We start from the raw sequence: 15,874 nt of genomic DNA on the forward strand, positions 1-15,874 counted from the left end.
ACCTTGGTCAAGGATATCACTGAACCACTGCATAGCATTCTGAAGGGGAACAGCAAACAGTCCATTAAGTAGTTTACACTGAGACCACCAACAAAGGGGAAAATGTCTTGCAACAAGAATCTAGGCAATTAGGTAGCCGATTTAAGTGCAGGACCTCAAAGATTGTAATCTCTGGATTACTCCCAGAGTCATGTGTTAGTGTAGGATAGGTGGATACACAGTTGAATGCGTGGATGATGTGTTGATGCAAGAGGGTGGGTTCTGGATTCCTGGAACACTGGATCCATTTCTGGGGAAAGTGGGACCTGGACATATGTGTTGGACTGTACCTGAATATCCTTGCAAGTGTGGTATGGTGGTGAAAGCGTTGTCAGTACTGTTAGAGAGGTTTTAAACTACTTTGCCAGGAGGTGGGATACTGAGTAGAAGTACAATAGACAGTGACACACAGACACATGTAGAGTACAAACCAAGTCAATCTACGAATCTCTGAGCATATACAGTCAAGTTAAAACACAAGGGAACATGATCAGACTGCATGATATTTATTTAATACAAGGTGGCTTGCAACATAGGCAGATGACTTGGCGTGTTGATAAACACATGGGGTTGCGATATCATTGTTATCACAGAGATGTGGTTGAGGGAGGGTCAGAACTGGAAGATCATTATTCCACGATGTAGAATCTTCTGGTGAGACAACTGTGAGGTGTAAATGAGGAGGTCTTGTCACAAAATTGATCAAAGTGTCAAAAACTGCAATAAGGTGGGGATGATATCTTAGAAGGTTTCTCAAATGAGACCATGTGGGTAAATTCCAAAAGAAAAATGGGTATTCATGTTCCTGGGAGGGTACTGTAGAACCCCAAACAATCAAGGTGAGATAGAAAGATAGATATTTAGGCAAATCAAAAGAAGTGTAAAAGTTATAGATTTATGCTAGTACATAATTTCAATTTCCACCATATTATTTGGCCAGACAAAGAATAAAAGGTTTAGAGCAGCAGAATTCTTCACATGTATCCTGGAAAGCCTTTGAAGTAATATATTAGACAGGGGCAGTGCTGCACCTAATATAAGGGAATGAAGCCAGGCAAGGAATTGACGAGTCACTTGGGGAACATTTTGGTGATAATGACTCAGTAACATTTAAGGAAAAAGATAAATGATGGACAAAATGTAAAGGGTATGAATTGGGGGAAGGCCAATTTTAAAATGATAAAACAAGATCTGGCCAAAATGGACTGGAAACAACTACTTATAAGAAAAGTTATGTGTCAGCTGTACGGGTAACCCAGAAAGGAGATTGTGCAGAGACAACATGTTCCTGAAAAGGTTAAGAATGGGACCAACAAGTTCAGAAAATCCTAGTTGTCAAACAATGTGTGCAATTGAATAAGGGGAAAATAAGGAACTGTATAGCAGTTAGTGAGTGTTCAAGACAGCAAAATGCATGAGATTAACTTAAGAAAAAAGATCAGGAGAGTGAAAAGGAGGCACGGAAAATCAATGATGGAAAAAATAAAGGAAAATCCAACGATGTTTCTGAAGTGGATTAGGGACAAGGCAATAACGGGAGAAAGAGTAGAGCCTAAAGTAGCAATCTGAGCCTGGAGCCAGAAGATGTAGGTCAGGTTGTAAAGGAATACTTTGCCTGCAACAGTTAGTGTAGTTGTAATGCTGTAGGTATAGGAATCAGGGAGTGGGGCAGTTTTATAATTGAACAAGCTAGGATTGAGAGGGAGGGGGTTTTACCTGCCTTAAAAATCCCTAGATTTATTGAAGTGGATTGCAGGCTGCTGTGGGAGTCAAATGCAGAGACTGAAGAGGTACTGACGTCAATTTTGAAATCCTGTCAAATGATGGGGTCTCAGAGGAATGCAAAACAGCTAATATGGTACCATTGTTCAAGAGAGTATTCAAGGTAAACCGGGAAACTACAGGCTAGTGAGTCTTACATCAGTCATAGGAAAGTGAATCTATCCCTCAAAACAATTTCCACTTCGAGAGGCAAGAATTAATGAACCACGATTAGTCATATATCAGTGTGGCTTTTTCAGGAGACGCCATGTCTAATAAATTTGATTTAGTTATTCACGGTGGCGACTAGGTGTGTATATGTGGGTAGGAGAGTTCAGCATCATAGGTTTGTGTGTCAACTCCAACAAATCTTCAAAGTCTCATGTCAGACTTGAATAACAATTGAGTGATATAATTCAGAATCACTCATATGCCTTGAGGAGCTGTCTTGTTAGTTCCTTCATGATTTATCCCCAGTGGTTATGTTTGGAAGTTGGAAAACATGTGAACCTGCACAGATGACATTGGTCGGAGACTTTCAACAGCTGTATGCTCGGAGGGTACAGTTGAAGACTGCAGCATCTCAACATATTACAGTTTATCCCAGCTAGCTTGACACTAACAGGAGAACAAGCAGAGTGTGAAGTGAGGAATAGGCATACTATTATCACGAAAGGATAAGGGATAACTTACCATGGCACCAAGACCACCTTTCTGTAGCTGACTTTAGCATTCTTACACCCTTATAGTGCATGAGTGATATAACACTCTGAAATCTAGGCCTTGTGTTCCTTAAGTATTGTAGAGGCCTTTATGATCATAAGAAATAGGAAGAGGGCAAGGCCAATAAGCCTCTGAAGCCTGCTCAACTATTCAGTCAGATCGTGGCTGATCAGACATTTTCTGCCCTTTCCCTGTAGCCCTTGATTCCCCTATTGATCAAGAATCTTATATATCTCAGCCTCAACTATGCACGTGGACTCTGCTTCACAGAGCTATAGGAAAGACGTTATGAAACATTAAAGGGTTCAAAAAGATTAACAAGGATGTTGCCAGGTTTGGAGGATTTGAGCTATAGGTTTAGGCTGAATAGGCTGGGGCTATTTTCTCTGGAGCGTCAGAGGCTGAGGGGTGATCTTATAGAGGTTTACAAAATCATGAGGGGCATGGATAAGGTGAATAGCCAAGGTCTTTTCCCTGGAGTGAGTGGGTCCAAAACTAGAGGGCATAGGCTTAAAGTGAGAGGGGAAAAATTTAAAAGGGACGTAAGGGGCAAATTTTTCATGCAGTGGGTGGTGCGTGTATGGAATAGGCTGCCAAAGGAGGTGGTGGAGGCTGGTATAATTAAAACATTTAAAAGGCATCTGGACAGGTATACGCATAGGAAGGGTTTAAAGGGATATGGACCAAATGCTTGCAAATGGGACTATATTAAATTAAGACATCTGGATCGGCATGGATGAGTTGGACCGAAAGGTCTGTTTCTGTGCTGTACATCTCTGTAACTCTATTTCTGTGGCAAGGAGTTTCAAAGACTCTCAACCCTCTGAGAGAAGAAATTCCTCCTCATCCCAGTCTGAAATTGGCAAATTAAATCTTCAGTACTTACATCAAGGGAGAAGAAAGAATCGTGTTCAACTATTGCAGTGTGCAAAGCAGAGAATGTAGGAGAAGGTAGAAATGAGAAGGGAAGGGATGACGTGGTATGAAAAGAGCATGTGCACCTCCAGTATTGTCACCCATTACAGTCCATGGTAGTCATTTCTCGATTGAAATCTTCCTTCTTGCCTGCAGACAAATGTATCTCTGCTTTAGGTGATTCTGGCTGCCTTAAAGTGATAGAAGAGCTCAACTTGCTTCACCAACATCTCCAGAGCCATTGAGGAGCACTGGTTACACCAATTTCACATGGTCCCTAAGACCTCCAGGAGCAATCATGTGCAGTTTATGCTGTGTCCAGAGCTTGCCCATTTCAGGCGCAATTAAATTTCTTAGCTATACTTTTCAGATGAAGCAGGGAAAGCAAGAAAATATATTGAAGTATTGCAGTCTTCTTAGAAAGTTAAAACAGTAAAAGAAATGTCTAACCATAAACTGGTTCAAAAATTTTATTCAGTTACTGTCAGTCATTACAGTACCTCAGCAATGAAATAACAAGGATGGAAATATTCAAATAAACAATACATACCCTTGGACATAGTTTATTTTTAGGCTTTTACTTCAGATTAAGCATTGTTACTAAAGCAAGGTAAGGTTTTGGCTATTTGGTTTCAGAAATGCAAAATTTTGAACAACAGTATTTGAAACACAGGGAATGGGAAATAGCAGAAATAAAAAGGTATGGGAGGGTGAACAGAAAACCTGAAACTCAGTGATAGTTCTCACACCAAGTTTAACTGATTCTTTAATAAATAATTCATGCCATTTGATTTGGGCTTCCATCATTTCTGATGTTGTGCAAAACTTTTGTTTGGGTATGTTGGCAGTAAAGCAGTTCGGGTAAAATATACATACAGCTCCATCCATCAAAATGTATGTATGAAAAGCTCATCAATTTTTTTTCTCATGTTCTTTTAGGAAGTGAATGGCGCTATGTCATTCTTTCTGCAGTTCGATCACTTCCACAAAGAGAAATTGACAAACAACCTTCAAAAGCTTGGCTGAAGAAACATTTAGGTTTCATCACTGATCCAAACCAAGTGAATGTTGCACTTACAAGAGCAAAAGAAGGCCTTTGTATTTTGGGTGAGCAAAATCTCATATCTCAAAGATCGTCTTTGCAAAAGTGTTCGGCAAAGCGTTATTAGTGCTTCCCCCCGGGAAAAAAGGGCTTTAAAAGCGTCGACTCAATCACAAGCAAATGCAGGAATTGCAACCAAATTACAGGCCTGGACTTTGGCCCTGAGTTATTTACCACAAAAGATAGCACAGGTCTGTCACCTGTCATGAAGCTGCTATAAGCTTTTGTTAAGGTTAGATAGACTGAATAAACACATGGACAAATATAACTGGTTAGAGACATAGAAAGAACGTGGCTTTGCTAAAGTAAAGCCTTTCCTGACTAATCTAATAGTATGCTTTCAGATGTAACATTGGGACCTACTTATGAACAGGACTACATATCATATTGTATGATTATGTCTCATATGGCATCTTCAGTTTTCCAAAGTGAGGACAGGTGACATCAACTTTCCTGCTCCTCTGATGCTGCCTGGCCTGCTGTGTTCCTCCAGCTCCACACTGTGTTATCTCCGACTCCAGCATCTGCCGTTCTTGCTATCTCAAAGTCAAAAATGAGTTGTTTAACTGCTGGTTCACAAGAGTTATAGCAACTATGACCTTATGACTAATTCAATGTTCCTTCATACATATTAAAAAGCCAGTGCTTTTTCACTTACAGAGAGACTGGTCTATGTTGTCCTACCCTGCAACATCCTCCACTGTTCCTCAGTTGTTTTACTCATTGGTAGAACTTCCTAGTTTTAATGGGACAGTCTTTGCCTCATCCCATTAAAATTTGCTTTACCTAAATCCAAAGTTCAAGACTGCAGCCTTTGCGAATCTCTTACAAATGCTACCTGAAACTCAATCACCTTATGATCACTATTTGACAAATGCTCAAAAACAGCTAGGTCACGAATTAAATCAGACTCATTGCTCACTGCTGGATCCAGTATCCTTGTCACATCCAAGCCAGCTTGCCATAGGAAACTATCCCGGACGTGCTCTCAAAATTCACAATCTTTCTGGCAGTTGTTTGCCTGCCTTTTCCTGTCTATGTTGATTAAAATCCCCCATTAATACTAGTGTGTCTTTCCTACGTAAGTTGCTTAATTTCAGCATTTATACAATCTAGCATTTCTCAGCTGCTACCAGGTGGTCTACAAATGACACTTGTGATTTTAATTCCTTTCTGGTTCCTCAATTCTACCAATAAAGTTTCCACTGGGTGCGTTCTCCTCGTTACATCTTCCTCACCATAGAAAATAATTCTCTTTCTACTTGGTAATGCTACTGTATCTTCTCTGCATTTTCTCTACCCCACCTGTAAATCTCATAACCTAATATGTTTAGTTCCCAGTGCTGACCATCCTGCAGCCATGTCTCCACAATGGCTGCTATGTTACAGTTTCCAATCAAATCTGTGACTGCAGCTCATTTAATTTGTTCCTGACACTCTGTGCATTTGTATAAAGAACTCTAGTTTTGGCTGTACACTCTCTATCCTGTCCTTAACATAGAACATAGAACAATACAGCGCAGAACAGGCCCTTCGGCCCTCGATGTTGCGCCGACCTGTGAGCTAATCTAAGCCCATTCCCCAACACTATCCCATCATCATCCATATGCTTATCCAAGGACTGTTTAAATGACCCTAATGTGGCTGAGTTAACTACATTGGCAGGCAGGGCGTTTCACGCCCTTACCAGTCTCTGAGTAAAGAACCTGCCTCTGACATCTGTCTTATATTTATCACCCCTCAATTAGTAGCTATGCCCCCTTGTACAAGCTAATGTCATCATCCTCGGAAAAAGACTCTCACTGTCCTATCTAATCCTCTGATCATCTTGTATGTCTCTACTAAATCCCCTCTTAGCCTTCTTCTCTCCAATGAGAACAGACCCAAGTCCCTTGGCCTTTCTTCATAGGGCCTTCGCTCCAGACCAGGCAACATCCTGGTAAATCTCCTCTGCACCTTTTCCAATGCTTCCACATCCTTCCTATAATGGGGTGACCTTCAGCGCCTTTTTATTATTTCTCCCTCCTATCTTACTGAATGCTCTTTTTATAGTCCTGCCTCATTTATTAAACCGGCCCTACTTATGCATCCTATTAAACTGTACCTTCTCCTCACATCCTGACCTGCTACTCTGGCTCCCACCCCTCTTGCCAGAATATTGGTGTCCTTCAGGTTAGGTGCAACCTGTCCTTGTACAGGTCCCTCCTGCCCTGGAAGAGATCCTAACGAGTCAGATATTGAAATCCCTCCCAAATACACCCACTCTTTAGCCAAGCATTCAATTGTATTATCTTCCCATTTCTGGCCTAACTAGCTCATGGCACAAGCACTAGAATTACAAGGTCCTGCTTTTTGACTTTTTGCCTAACTCCCTAAATTCCTTTTGCAGGACCTTCTCACCCTTCTTGCCTATGTCATTAGTTTCAATATGGACCATGAACTCCAACTGCTTGCCCTCCCCTTTCGGAATGTACAGTGCATTCTCAGAGATATCCTTGACCCTGGCACCAGAGAGGCAACACACCATCCTGGAAAATAATAAAATGTGAGGCTGGATGAACACAGCAGGCCAAGCAGCATCTCAGCAGCACAAAAGCTGACGTTTCGGGCCTAGACCCTTCATCAGAGAGGGGGATGGGGGGAGGGGACTGGAATAAATAGGGAGAGAGGGGGAGGCGGACCGAAGATGGAGAGTAAAGAAGATAGGTGGAGAGAGTGTAGGTGGGGAGGTAGGGAGGGGATAGGTCAGTCCAGGGAAGACGGACAGGTCAAGGAGGTGGGATGAGGTTAGTAGGTAGCTGGGGGTGCGGCTTGGGGTGGGAGGAAGGGATGGGTGAGAGGAAGAACCGGTTAGGGAGGCAGAGACAGGTTGGACTGGTTTTGGGATGCAGTGGGTGGAGGGGAAGAGCTGGGCTGGTTGTGTGGTGCAGTGGGGGGAGGGGACGAACTGGGCTGGTTGAGGGATGCAGTAGGGGAAGGGGAGATTTTGAAACTGGTGAAGTCCACATTGATACCATATGGCTGCAGGGTTCCCAGGCGGAATATGAGTTGCTGTTCCTGCAACCTTCGGGTGGCTGTCCGTCTTCCCTGGACTGACCTATCCCCTCCCTACCTCCCCACCTACACTCTCTCCACCTATCTTCTTTACTCTCCATCTTCGGTCCGCCTGCCCCTCTCTCCCTATTTATTCCAGTCCCCTCCCCCCATCCCCCTCTCTGATGAAGGGTCTAGGCCCGAAACGTCAGCTTTTGTGCTCCTGAGATGCTGCTTGGCCTGCTGTGTTCATCCAGCCTCACATTTTATTATCTTGGAATCTCCAGCATCTGCAGTTCCCATTATCTCTGACACCATCCTGGAATTTTGCTTATGGCCACTGAAATGCCTATCTTTGTCCTGATTATAGCGCCCCCGAATGCTCAACTGCACTTTGACTCTCCCTGCTGTCCAACAGAGCCAGCTTTGTTGCTATCCCCTGACAAGCCATCCCCTTTTCTCAGAGGGGAATGGCCACAAGGGTCTTCACCTGTGACTGTTTGCCCCTCCTAGCAGACCCTCATTTATCGACCTCAACTTTGGTTGCAGCAATGTCCCTGAAACTCCTATCGATGACTTTTTATCTCACCTACATGCTCCTCAGTGGCTTCCAACATGTTTTCCAGCCAATCTGTGTTATCTGAGGGGAGCTGTAGCTGGACGTATTTCCTGCAGATGTAGTTGTTGGGGACTTTTGAACTATCCCTGATTTCCCGAAGCATCACGCCTCAAGAACAGCCATCTGTAACCCTCTGGTGACTGCTGGATTAAAAATAAATAAATAAGTAAATGAACAAATATTGCCTAGCTACTTAAATTACAGTCAATGCTTCCCAGACAAGAGGCTTACTAAATATATTATCCTCCAAACAACAGTACAAATAATACACCCTGCGCTACAGGTTTGGTCAGATTGTAGATGGCGGAAGTGTCGGCCACCCAAGACATTTTTCCATCCCCACCCTTGTCTGCTTTCCGGAGAGACCACTCTCTCCGTGACTCCCTTGTCCACTCCACACTCCCCTCCAACCCCACCACACCCGGCACCTTCCCCTGCAACCGCAGGAAATGCTACACTTGCCCCCACACCTCCTCCCTCACCCCTATCCCAGGCCCCAAGATGACTTTCCATATTAAGCAGAGGTTCACCTGCACATCTGCCAATGTGGTATACTGTATCCATTGTACCTGGTGTGGCTACCTCTACATTGGGGAAACCAAGCGGAGGCTTGGGGACCGCTTTGCAGAACACCTCCGCTCGGTTCGCAACAAACAACTGCACCTCCCAGTCGCGAACCATTTCAACTCCCCCTCCCATTCCTCAGACGACATGTCCATCCTGTGCTTCCTGCAGTGCCACAATGGTGCCACTCAAAGGTTGTGGGAACAGCAACTCATATTCCGCCTGGGAACCCTGCAGCCCAAGGGTATCACTGTGGACTTCACAAGCTTCAAAATTTCCCCTCCCCCCACTGCATCCCAAAACCAGCCCAGCCTGTCTCTGCCTCCCTAACCTGTTCTTCCTCTCACCCATCCCTTCCTCCCACCTCAAGCCACACCTCCATTTCCTACCTACTAACCTCATCCCACCTCCTTGACCTGTCCATCTTCCCTGGACTGACCTATCCCCTTCCTACCTCTTCCCTTATACTCTCCTCTCTGCCTATCTTGTTTTCTCTCCATCTTCGGTCCGCCTCCCCTTCTCTCCCTATTTATTCCAGTTCCCTCTCCCCATTTATTCCAGTTCCCTCTCCCCATCCCCCTCTCTGATGAAGGGTCTAGGCCCAAAACATCAGCTTTTGAGCTCCTGAGATGCTGCTTGGCCTGCTGTGTTCATCCAGCTCCACACTTTGTTATCTTGGATTCTCCAGCATCTGCAGTTTCCATTAACACTAGTCTGTCTAGTCTCTTACTTCATGTTGCACTGGAAAGGAATACATTCTTCGAAATAGAACAGATCAAAAATAGACCAGATCAAAAATAGAACCTCACATTTGCATTTTGCCAAAATGTAAATACTTTCTTGAATACTATACAAGCATATTTATGCTTGGAAGGAAATAAAATTCAGCCAGTCATCATCTGATTTCAGAAACCCAAACAACTTAATCAGAAGGCAAATACTGCCATCTAAAGGCAGAATCAGATTCTGCACAATTGAAGATGAAGCAGCAATAGCATCTGTGTTTGGTGTTGTGAGGCTGATGGTTCAGTCTAAGTCTGAGCTATGCCACTCACGGGGCAGTGCCCATAGGTGAATCCCAACTACTCACCTTAATGCAGATACACCTGTCTGCAAATTATTCTCTGATTTTCCTCCTCTTCCAGCAGGTAACACACAATTAACATCCTTCTGAGATTCAGTTTTGTGAGTCATTGTTGTAATAACCCTTAGAGTTTAGAGAAAAAAAAATTAGAATTCTTGGATTAAGATACCACTTTAAGTAGATACATATATGGGAAAGTATCCTAGTTTGTTGTGCTGCTGTGCATGTTCATGTGGGTGAGACAGTAACAGGGTGAAGAATGAGAAATAAAAAATGACACCAGCTACATGCTTGAGAGGAGAGTTCTAACATCCCTTTCCCTCCTGATCCAATCACACAACAATGTCTAAAATGTCCAATGCTTGTAAGGTGTTAAGAATTAAGGTTTAGTTTCTCCTTCCCACATGCATCTGTTAGCATGCTGTTCCTTTGACCATCAGAGAGAGAATATGTGCTGACAGCAGTCTCACTTGTCAGCTCCATGGAAATACCTGCCAGTTTAAGAAATTAAGCGGCAATCATCCAGCCTTCCCTCAGACTGAAGACAGGTTGGCAAGTGAAGATGTGCCAGCTGGAAGAAGTTGGCCAGTCATAAAATGGCAGGTCCTGATGACCATTTGTAATGTGGTGGTGGCAGCTGCTGAAATGCACCCACCTTAGGCCCAGGATTGGTGAGGGTAAAGGTTACTGAAGATGGCATAGGTAATACAGAGTGGGTGTCACAAGAAAGACTGTGTGAAGGTAAGGACTCGGGGTGCTTTCAATAACATACAATACACTATCCTGAAGCCAGGTCACCTGATCAGGCACCAAGTGTATTACTGGTACAAGGACCCAGGAAGTGTGCAATCAGTATTCTACATTGACCTTGTCTTGCCAAAATCAACATTAGCAGAGCAGTAGTGGCTTAAAGTAGTTTGTAGATAACTCCCTAAAAAAACCAATACTCAGGTGAAAGGCACCTTTTCCCATATGAAGTAAGATCTTGCAAAACGTGGTGCTGGTTGCTGCTTTTGAATATAACTGGTTTCAATGTGAACTGTGTACTCTCTGAACAGAGATAGCAAGAACTACAGATGCTGGAGAATCTGAGATAACAAGGTGTAGAGCTGGATGAACACAGCAGGCCAAGCAGCATCAGAGGAGCAGGAAAGCTGACATTTTAGGCCTAGATCCTTCTTCAGAAAAGATCTTCTGGAGAAGGGTCTAGTCCCGAAATGTCAGCCTTCCTGCTCCTCTGATGCTGCTTGGCCTGCTGTGTTCATCCAGTTCTACTCTCTCTGAAAAGTTTTATTTGCAATAAGGCCAGAGTGGCTCGATTGATTTAGGCATAGTTTCATTTCCATAAAGATTAATCCAGATTGTAGACAGCTGCATCCTGTCATCCCTTACTTCTAACCAGGTAATTTCTGGGCAGTCTAAAACTACTGTCCCGAGTTCACTGAGCTGCATCAGAATGGTTTTTCTTTAAAATGTGGTCCAAGTTTTGCTATCAGAAAAGGCGGGTTGCTGCTTCACTGCACTGGCGGCCCAGATGTTAGAACAGATACTTCTGGAAGGACAGGTTGCCTGATGTGTGTTGCTTGAGGGTTTCATGTTCCATAGGGCAAATACATCATAATAGTCTCAACACAAAGTTTGTTGGTAAAACGTGGGCATGCAAGTATATTTAGAAAGTAACCTAACTGATGCTGGAGTACTGAGTATTTCTCCATTTAGTTATATAAAGTATGAACACAGTTAGCTCTGCTAATTATTTTCTCATCTGTCTGAGCTCCCTCCCTCACTCAAGGACCATGGTCCCCAACATGTAGATTGCAATCAACTGCTTGGTCACAGAATCTCTGACAGCCAATTAATAAACAAAGTGCTGCTACTGTTATGAGTTTGGAGAAAATGCTAGAAAGGCAAACCATAGACAAAGTGAAATGGTTTGGAAATTTAATGTGTACACTTGAGTAAATTAGCATTAGAATTCAACAGGTGGTTTCATGAGTTAGGTGTAAATTGGATTGGAGAGAAACTGGAAATGCCAGTTATCTGGATGTTTTCTCAACAGAACCAACTGAGTCACCTGACTCTTCAGATGCTGGAACAAATCAGGAAGACATGGCCTCAGAGAAGTTCATTAGTGTTTGAATGAATAGAACAATTCTACTGCCTGCTTTATAATGTTTTACCATGGCTTTTATGTTTCTGTTAAATATTAATATACATGATGTTTTACAATTGACAAACTAATGTTTCGGTATTCTAACATCATTACACAATCAATAAAATTCTGAAACCTAGAACTTGGACCCAAGTATTCCAGATTTGAGAGGTTACAATGTACTGGATAATACTCAATAATTTAAATCAACATCTATCTTCTGTTTTTTCTAGGAAATGAATATTTACTGCGCTGTAGCAATCCCTGGAAGGATCTTCTGGCACATTACAGAACGAGGAATGCTTTGGTGAATGCTGATGATATTACTGTGAGAAAATAGTTTGGAAATTGCTGCCGAACATGAAGGAGGGAACTCAGGATTTTCCAGCTCTGCTGTTTTGTTTTAAAATGCTTGAAGAACATTCAAATTCGCTTTGGATTCCAAAGTCTAGACTTCTAATTAGCTTCGCTTTCATTTCATTGGATTCCCATATCACTATTGAAAATTATTCTTTGTTGAAACAATTTGCTAATTATTTAGTGCATGATTGTCTTTATGCAAATATTATGAAGTCAAAAAAAATTTAATGAATTTTAACATTTGATAATACATTGCACTCATTCTCTTAAATTGTGTATTATATATTCTCCAAATTCAAAATCTAAGAATTTTAAAATTTAGATGCTATAGAGAATATGGTATAGAATTGTAATAAAACACCTATTGTGATCTGAGTATTTTCTTCTTAAATTTTACAATGATAACTATGTTTGAAATAATTACCAACCTTGCTAGTTTTATAAAGTTTTTGGGATTGTCTAGATTTGCCACTGGATATTTGGAAAGAAAATATATTTTAATTATCTATTTTGAAAGTGGAATCCATGACTCATTTTACGCTCTGTAAATGGTATTATATTGCTCCCAACTTCGGGAGCCTTTATGTCATAAAATAAAGAACTGCAAATGTTGGAGATATGAAACAAAAATAGAATGTGCTGCAACAATTCAGCAGGTCTGGCAGCATCTGTGTAGAAAAAACAGAGTTAACATTTTGAGACCAGTGACCCGGGTCACTAGATTTGAAATGTTTAACTCTGTTTTTCTTTCCATAAGCTGTTATCTGGTGTAACAGCCTTTTGTGTGGCAGTTTGTCAAATGCCTTTTGCAAATCTAAATATACTGCATGCATTGGTTCCTATTTATCTGCATTGATACATCTGCATTTAGTAAATTTGTCAAACACAATTTCTCTTTATGTTGACTCTGCCTAATCATATTATAATCTTGCCCAAGTACAAACATAACTTAGAAAACTGGTTATTTGATCTGTAAGTAGAATGTTTCCATATAAAAAGTTGTTTTGTAATTAGTTGTGATTTTAAGATGTATACATTATTCTTCTGAAGGTCCTTCATGCATATTGTGTCTGGAGGCAGGAACCAGTCTTTTTAAAGTGCAATTTATATTTTTAAGAAATGAAAGTTGTCTTCTACTTAATGCAGTGACTTTTTCAAAAGAACTGAAAACTTAGATATTTGCTGCTAGAAAAGCTTATGGGTATTGCAGTTTAAGTTGCTGAAATCCTTTATCCGATTCCTTTAAGTTGCTTTCTTTCTCATTGAAGGCTTTCCATTCCTCATAGGCCATTCATCCTCACTGCTGCAAATTGTCAAGTAGGTTGATTTGGGAAAGCACATGTCATTCTAAAAATAGCCCATAAACTACCTATGGAGAAGCACATTGCCCCATGATCATATAATGAAAATGCCCAACTGGGAATTCACCAAACAAGAGACAAGCATGAGACTAAATGTTAGAACTTTCTTATTGGGAACAATTATCTCCATTACCTGTGCTGCTGAGAAATTAAAATTCGATATACTTTCTGACATGCATTTTATGGTAATTGCCAATAAGTATAATAAACCTAGAAATAGTTTCCAAAACTAATACACAAAAGTTTAATGTATTTAAAAGACTTTCCTCAAGCATCTTTGTGATGTTTTACTGACTTTTGTAATTTTGATTTCCTATTACTGGATCCAGGCTAGTGAAGGAGTAGAGTCTTTGCATAATTAATGCTGCTCTGTAAATCTTGTCAGCTAGGCAATCCTTGTGATGCTAGATGATGGAGTGTTGGGCTGTTTACAGTGTAATAATGAAGGAATATAAAGAGGTCATGAAACTCCCACCTGCCCTGGGGACCATTTCTTCATCCAAGTCCTGATTTTGAAATAGGTTAAACATCTTTACTTATTACTACATGTGCATTTTCTGGGTTCTGTTTGGATGCTCTCATGCCCATTCACAAACACAGAATTAAAACCCTCCGTATCCATGAAATCACAAGCTGCGAATTTGCTTATTTATACCAAAAAGAAAGTAACAACAAAAGTCAACATCTGCGGGCAATTTTTAACCTATTTTCAACAAGCAAACTTCATTATTCGGGGGGATTCTTCAGAACAGAACCCTCATGGATACGGAGAAATGACGTAGGTCTAATATTCCTTTGTTTTGTCAGCATTTCATTATAATCTTTTTAAAGTGTCAGCTGAGCCAGCATCACTAAACCAGGGTGCAGTGTTAACTTGATGGTAGTCCTCAATTAAAATTTAATCTTTTTAATTTTTTTCTGTCGTTACTTGGCTTAGTATGCAACACCTTTCAATAGCTGCATTAATTCAGTAAGTTATGTAAAAACATGGCTCATTTTACCATATTTCTTTTGTTGAATCACTTTATGTTGGAGGAGACCTGAGATGAGCATTTAGTTTATCGCAGATAATTTTTCTGGTACAGGATAGCTTCTGCCACCTTTTCACATTTTGAAGGTGTTAAATGAGTAGCTCTCTCTGATGAATGTCATTTCAAATAGAACCTTATGAAAAAATGCATTTTTAGCAATTTAGAAGCACAGCAGCTATGTGCTATTATAATAAATATAATAAACTGTGACCAAAAAGTGATCTTTACTTTGTTCTTTCTTTCTGCAATAATATAATGTTTTTTTTAAAAAAAACCACAAGAGTCAGGCATCTGTTTTGTGATTTATGGATTGATGTTATTTTGGAGCTGGTGTCTATATTTTTCTTAGTGAATTTGTTAAGTATTAGGAAGAAATTTCTACTGTGACTTTTATGTTGTTATATGTTTTGTGCAGAGACAGAAAAACTGTGCAAATCCTGGTGCAATGGGTACAACTGCATGACTTGTCTCTGAGACCTTAATCACCATATTACAATGTTTTTAATGTATCACTGTTTTATAGGGCTTCTCTTATGTCAAATTGAAGTTTTAATAGTAACAGAATCAAAACTTTTTTTAAAAACAGTGCTTGATCCATAGCACATTCTTGCTATGGAAAATGTTAACTTTGAGGGGTTTTTTTTACATTTAATAAAGAATAACTGTAAAGAAAGGTGAATTTCAATGTGTATTCTTTCAGACTTTGCACCCTCAGCCTCATCTGTAATGACTGTCTGCACTCATTTGTTTTTAATCTGAAACATTGAGTATTGCTGTAATTGACTCCATAGAGACATGGAAGATAGGAGCCATTTGACCCTTCAACCTTGCAGTCATTCACTGTTTTAATAATACTCTTGTTTTTATTCTACCTGCCAAGGTGAACAACTTTGCATTATTCCACTCAATCAGCCACTCACTTAACCTATCTGCATAAATTTGCATCCTTGTCCTGTCACTTTTACAATATACTTTCCTACTTATTTTTGTGTCAACTCCAATTTAAGACACCATGCCCTGATTCTTTCATCTAAGTCATTTATATAAACCGTGAAAGATTGGGGGCTCAGCACAAACCAGTATGGGACCCATTCATCACATCCTGCCAATCTGAAAAAGACCCATTTATG

At 40.9% G+C, this 15,874-nt stretch overlaps 1 protein-coding gene across 3 annotated transcripts in view; it reads left to right on the forward strand.

Annotated features, from left to right (window-relative positions):
* helz2a (helicase with zinc finger 2a) overlaps positions 1–15,375 on the forward strand; it is a 109,840-nt gene extending 94,465 nt beyond the window's left edge. For all 3 annotated transcript variants that reach the window (XM_048550288.2, XM_048550287.2, XM_048550289.2), the window contains 2 exons: positions 4,378–4,545; positions 12,226–15,375. In XM_048550288.2, the coding sequence (XP_048406245.2) occupies positions 4,378–4,545; positions 12,226–12,332 (275 nt within the window). In that variant the 3' untranslated portion in view covers positions 12,333–15,375. The remainder of the gene's footprint in view (positions 1–4,377; positions 4,546–12,225) is intronic.
* The last annotated feature ends 499 nt before the right edge of the window (positions 15,376–15,874 follow it).

This window comes from Stegostoma tigrinum, chromosome 19 (genome assembly GCF_030684315.1).
Source record: "Stegostoma tigrinum isolate sSteTig4 chromosome 19, sSteTig4.hap1, whole genome shotgun sequence".
Classification (NCBI taxonomy): Eukaryota; Metazoa; Chordata; class Chondrichthyes; order Orectolobiformes; family Stegostomatidae; genus Stegostoma; species Stegostoma tigrinum.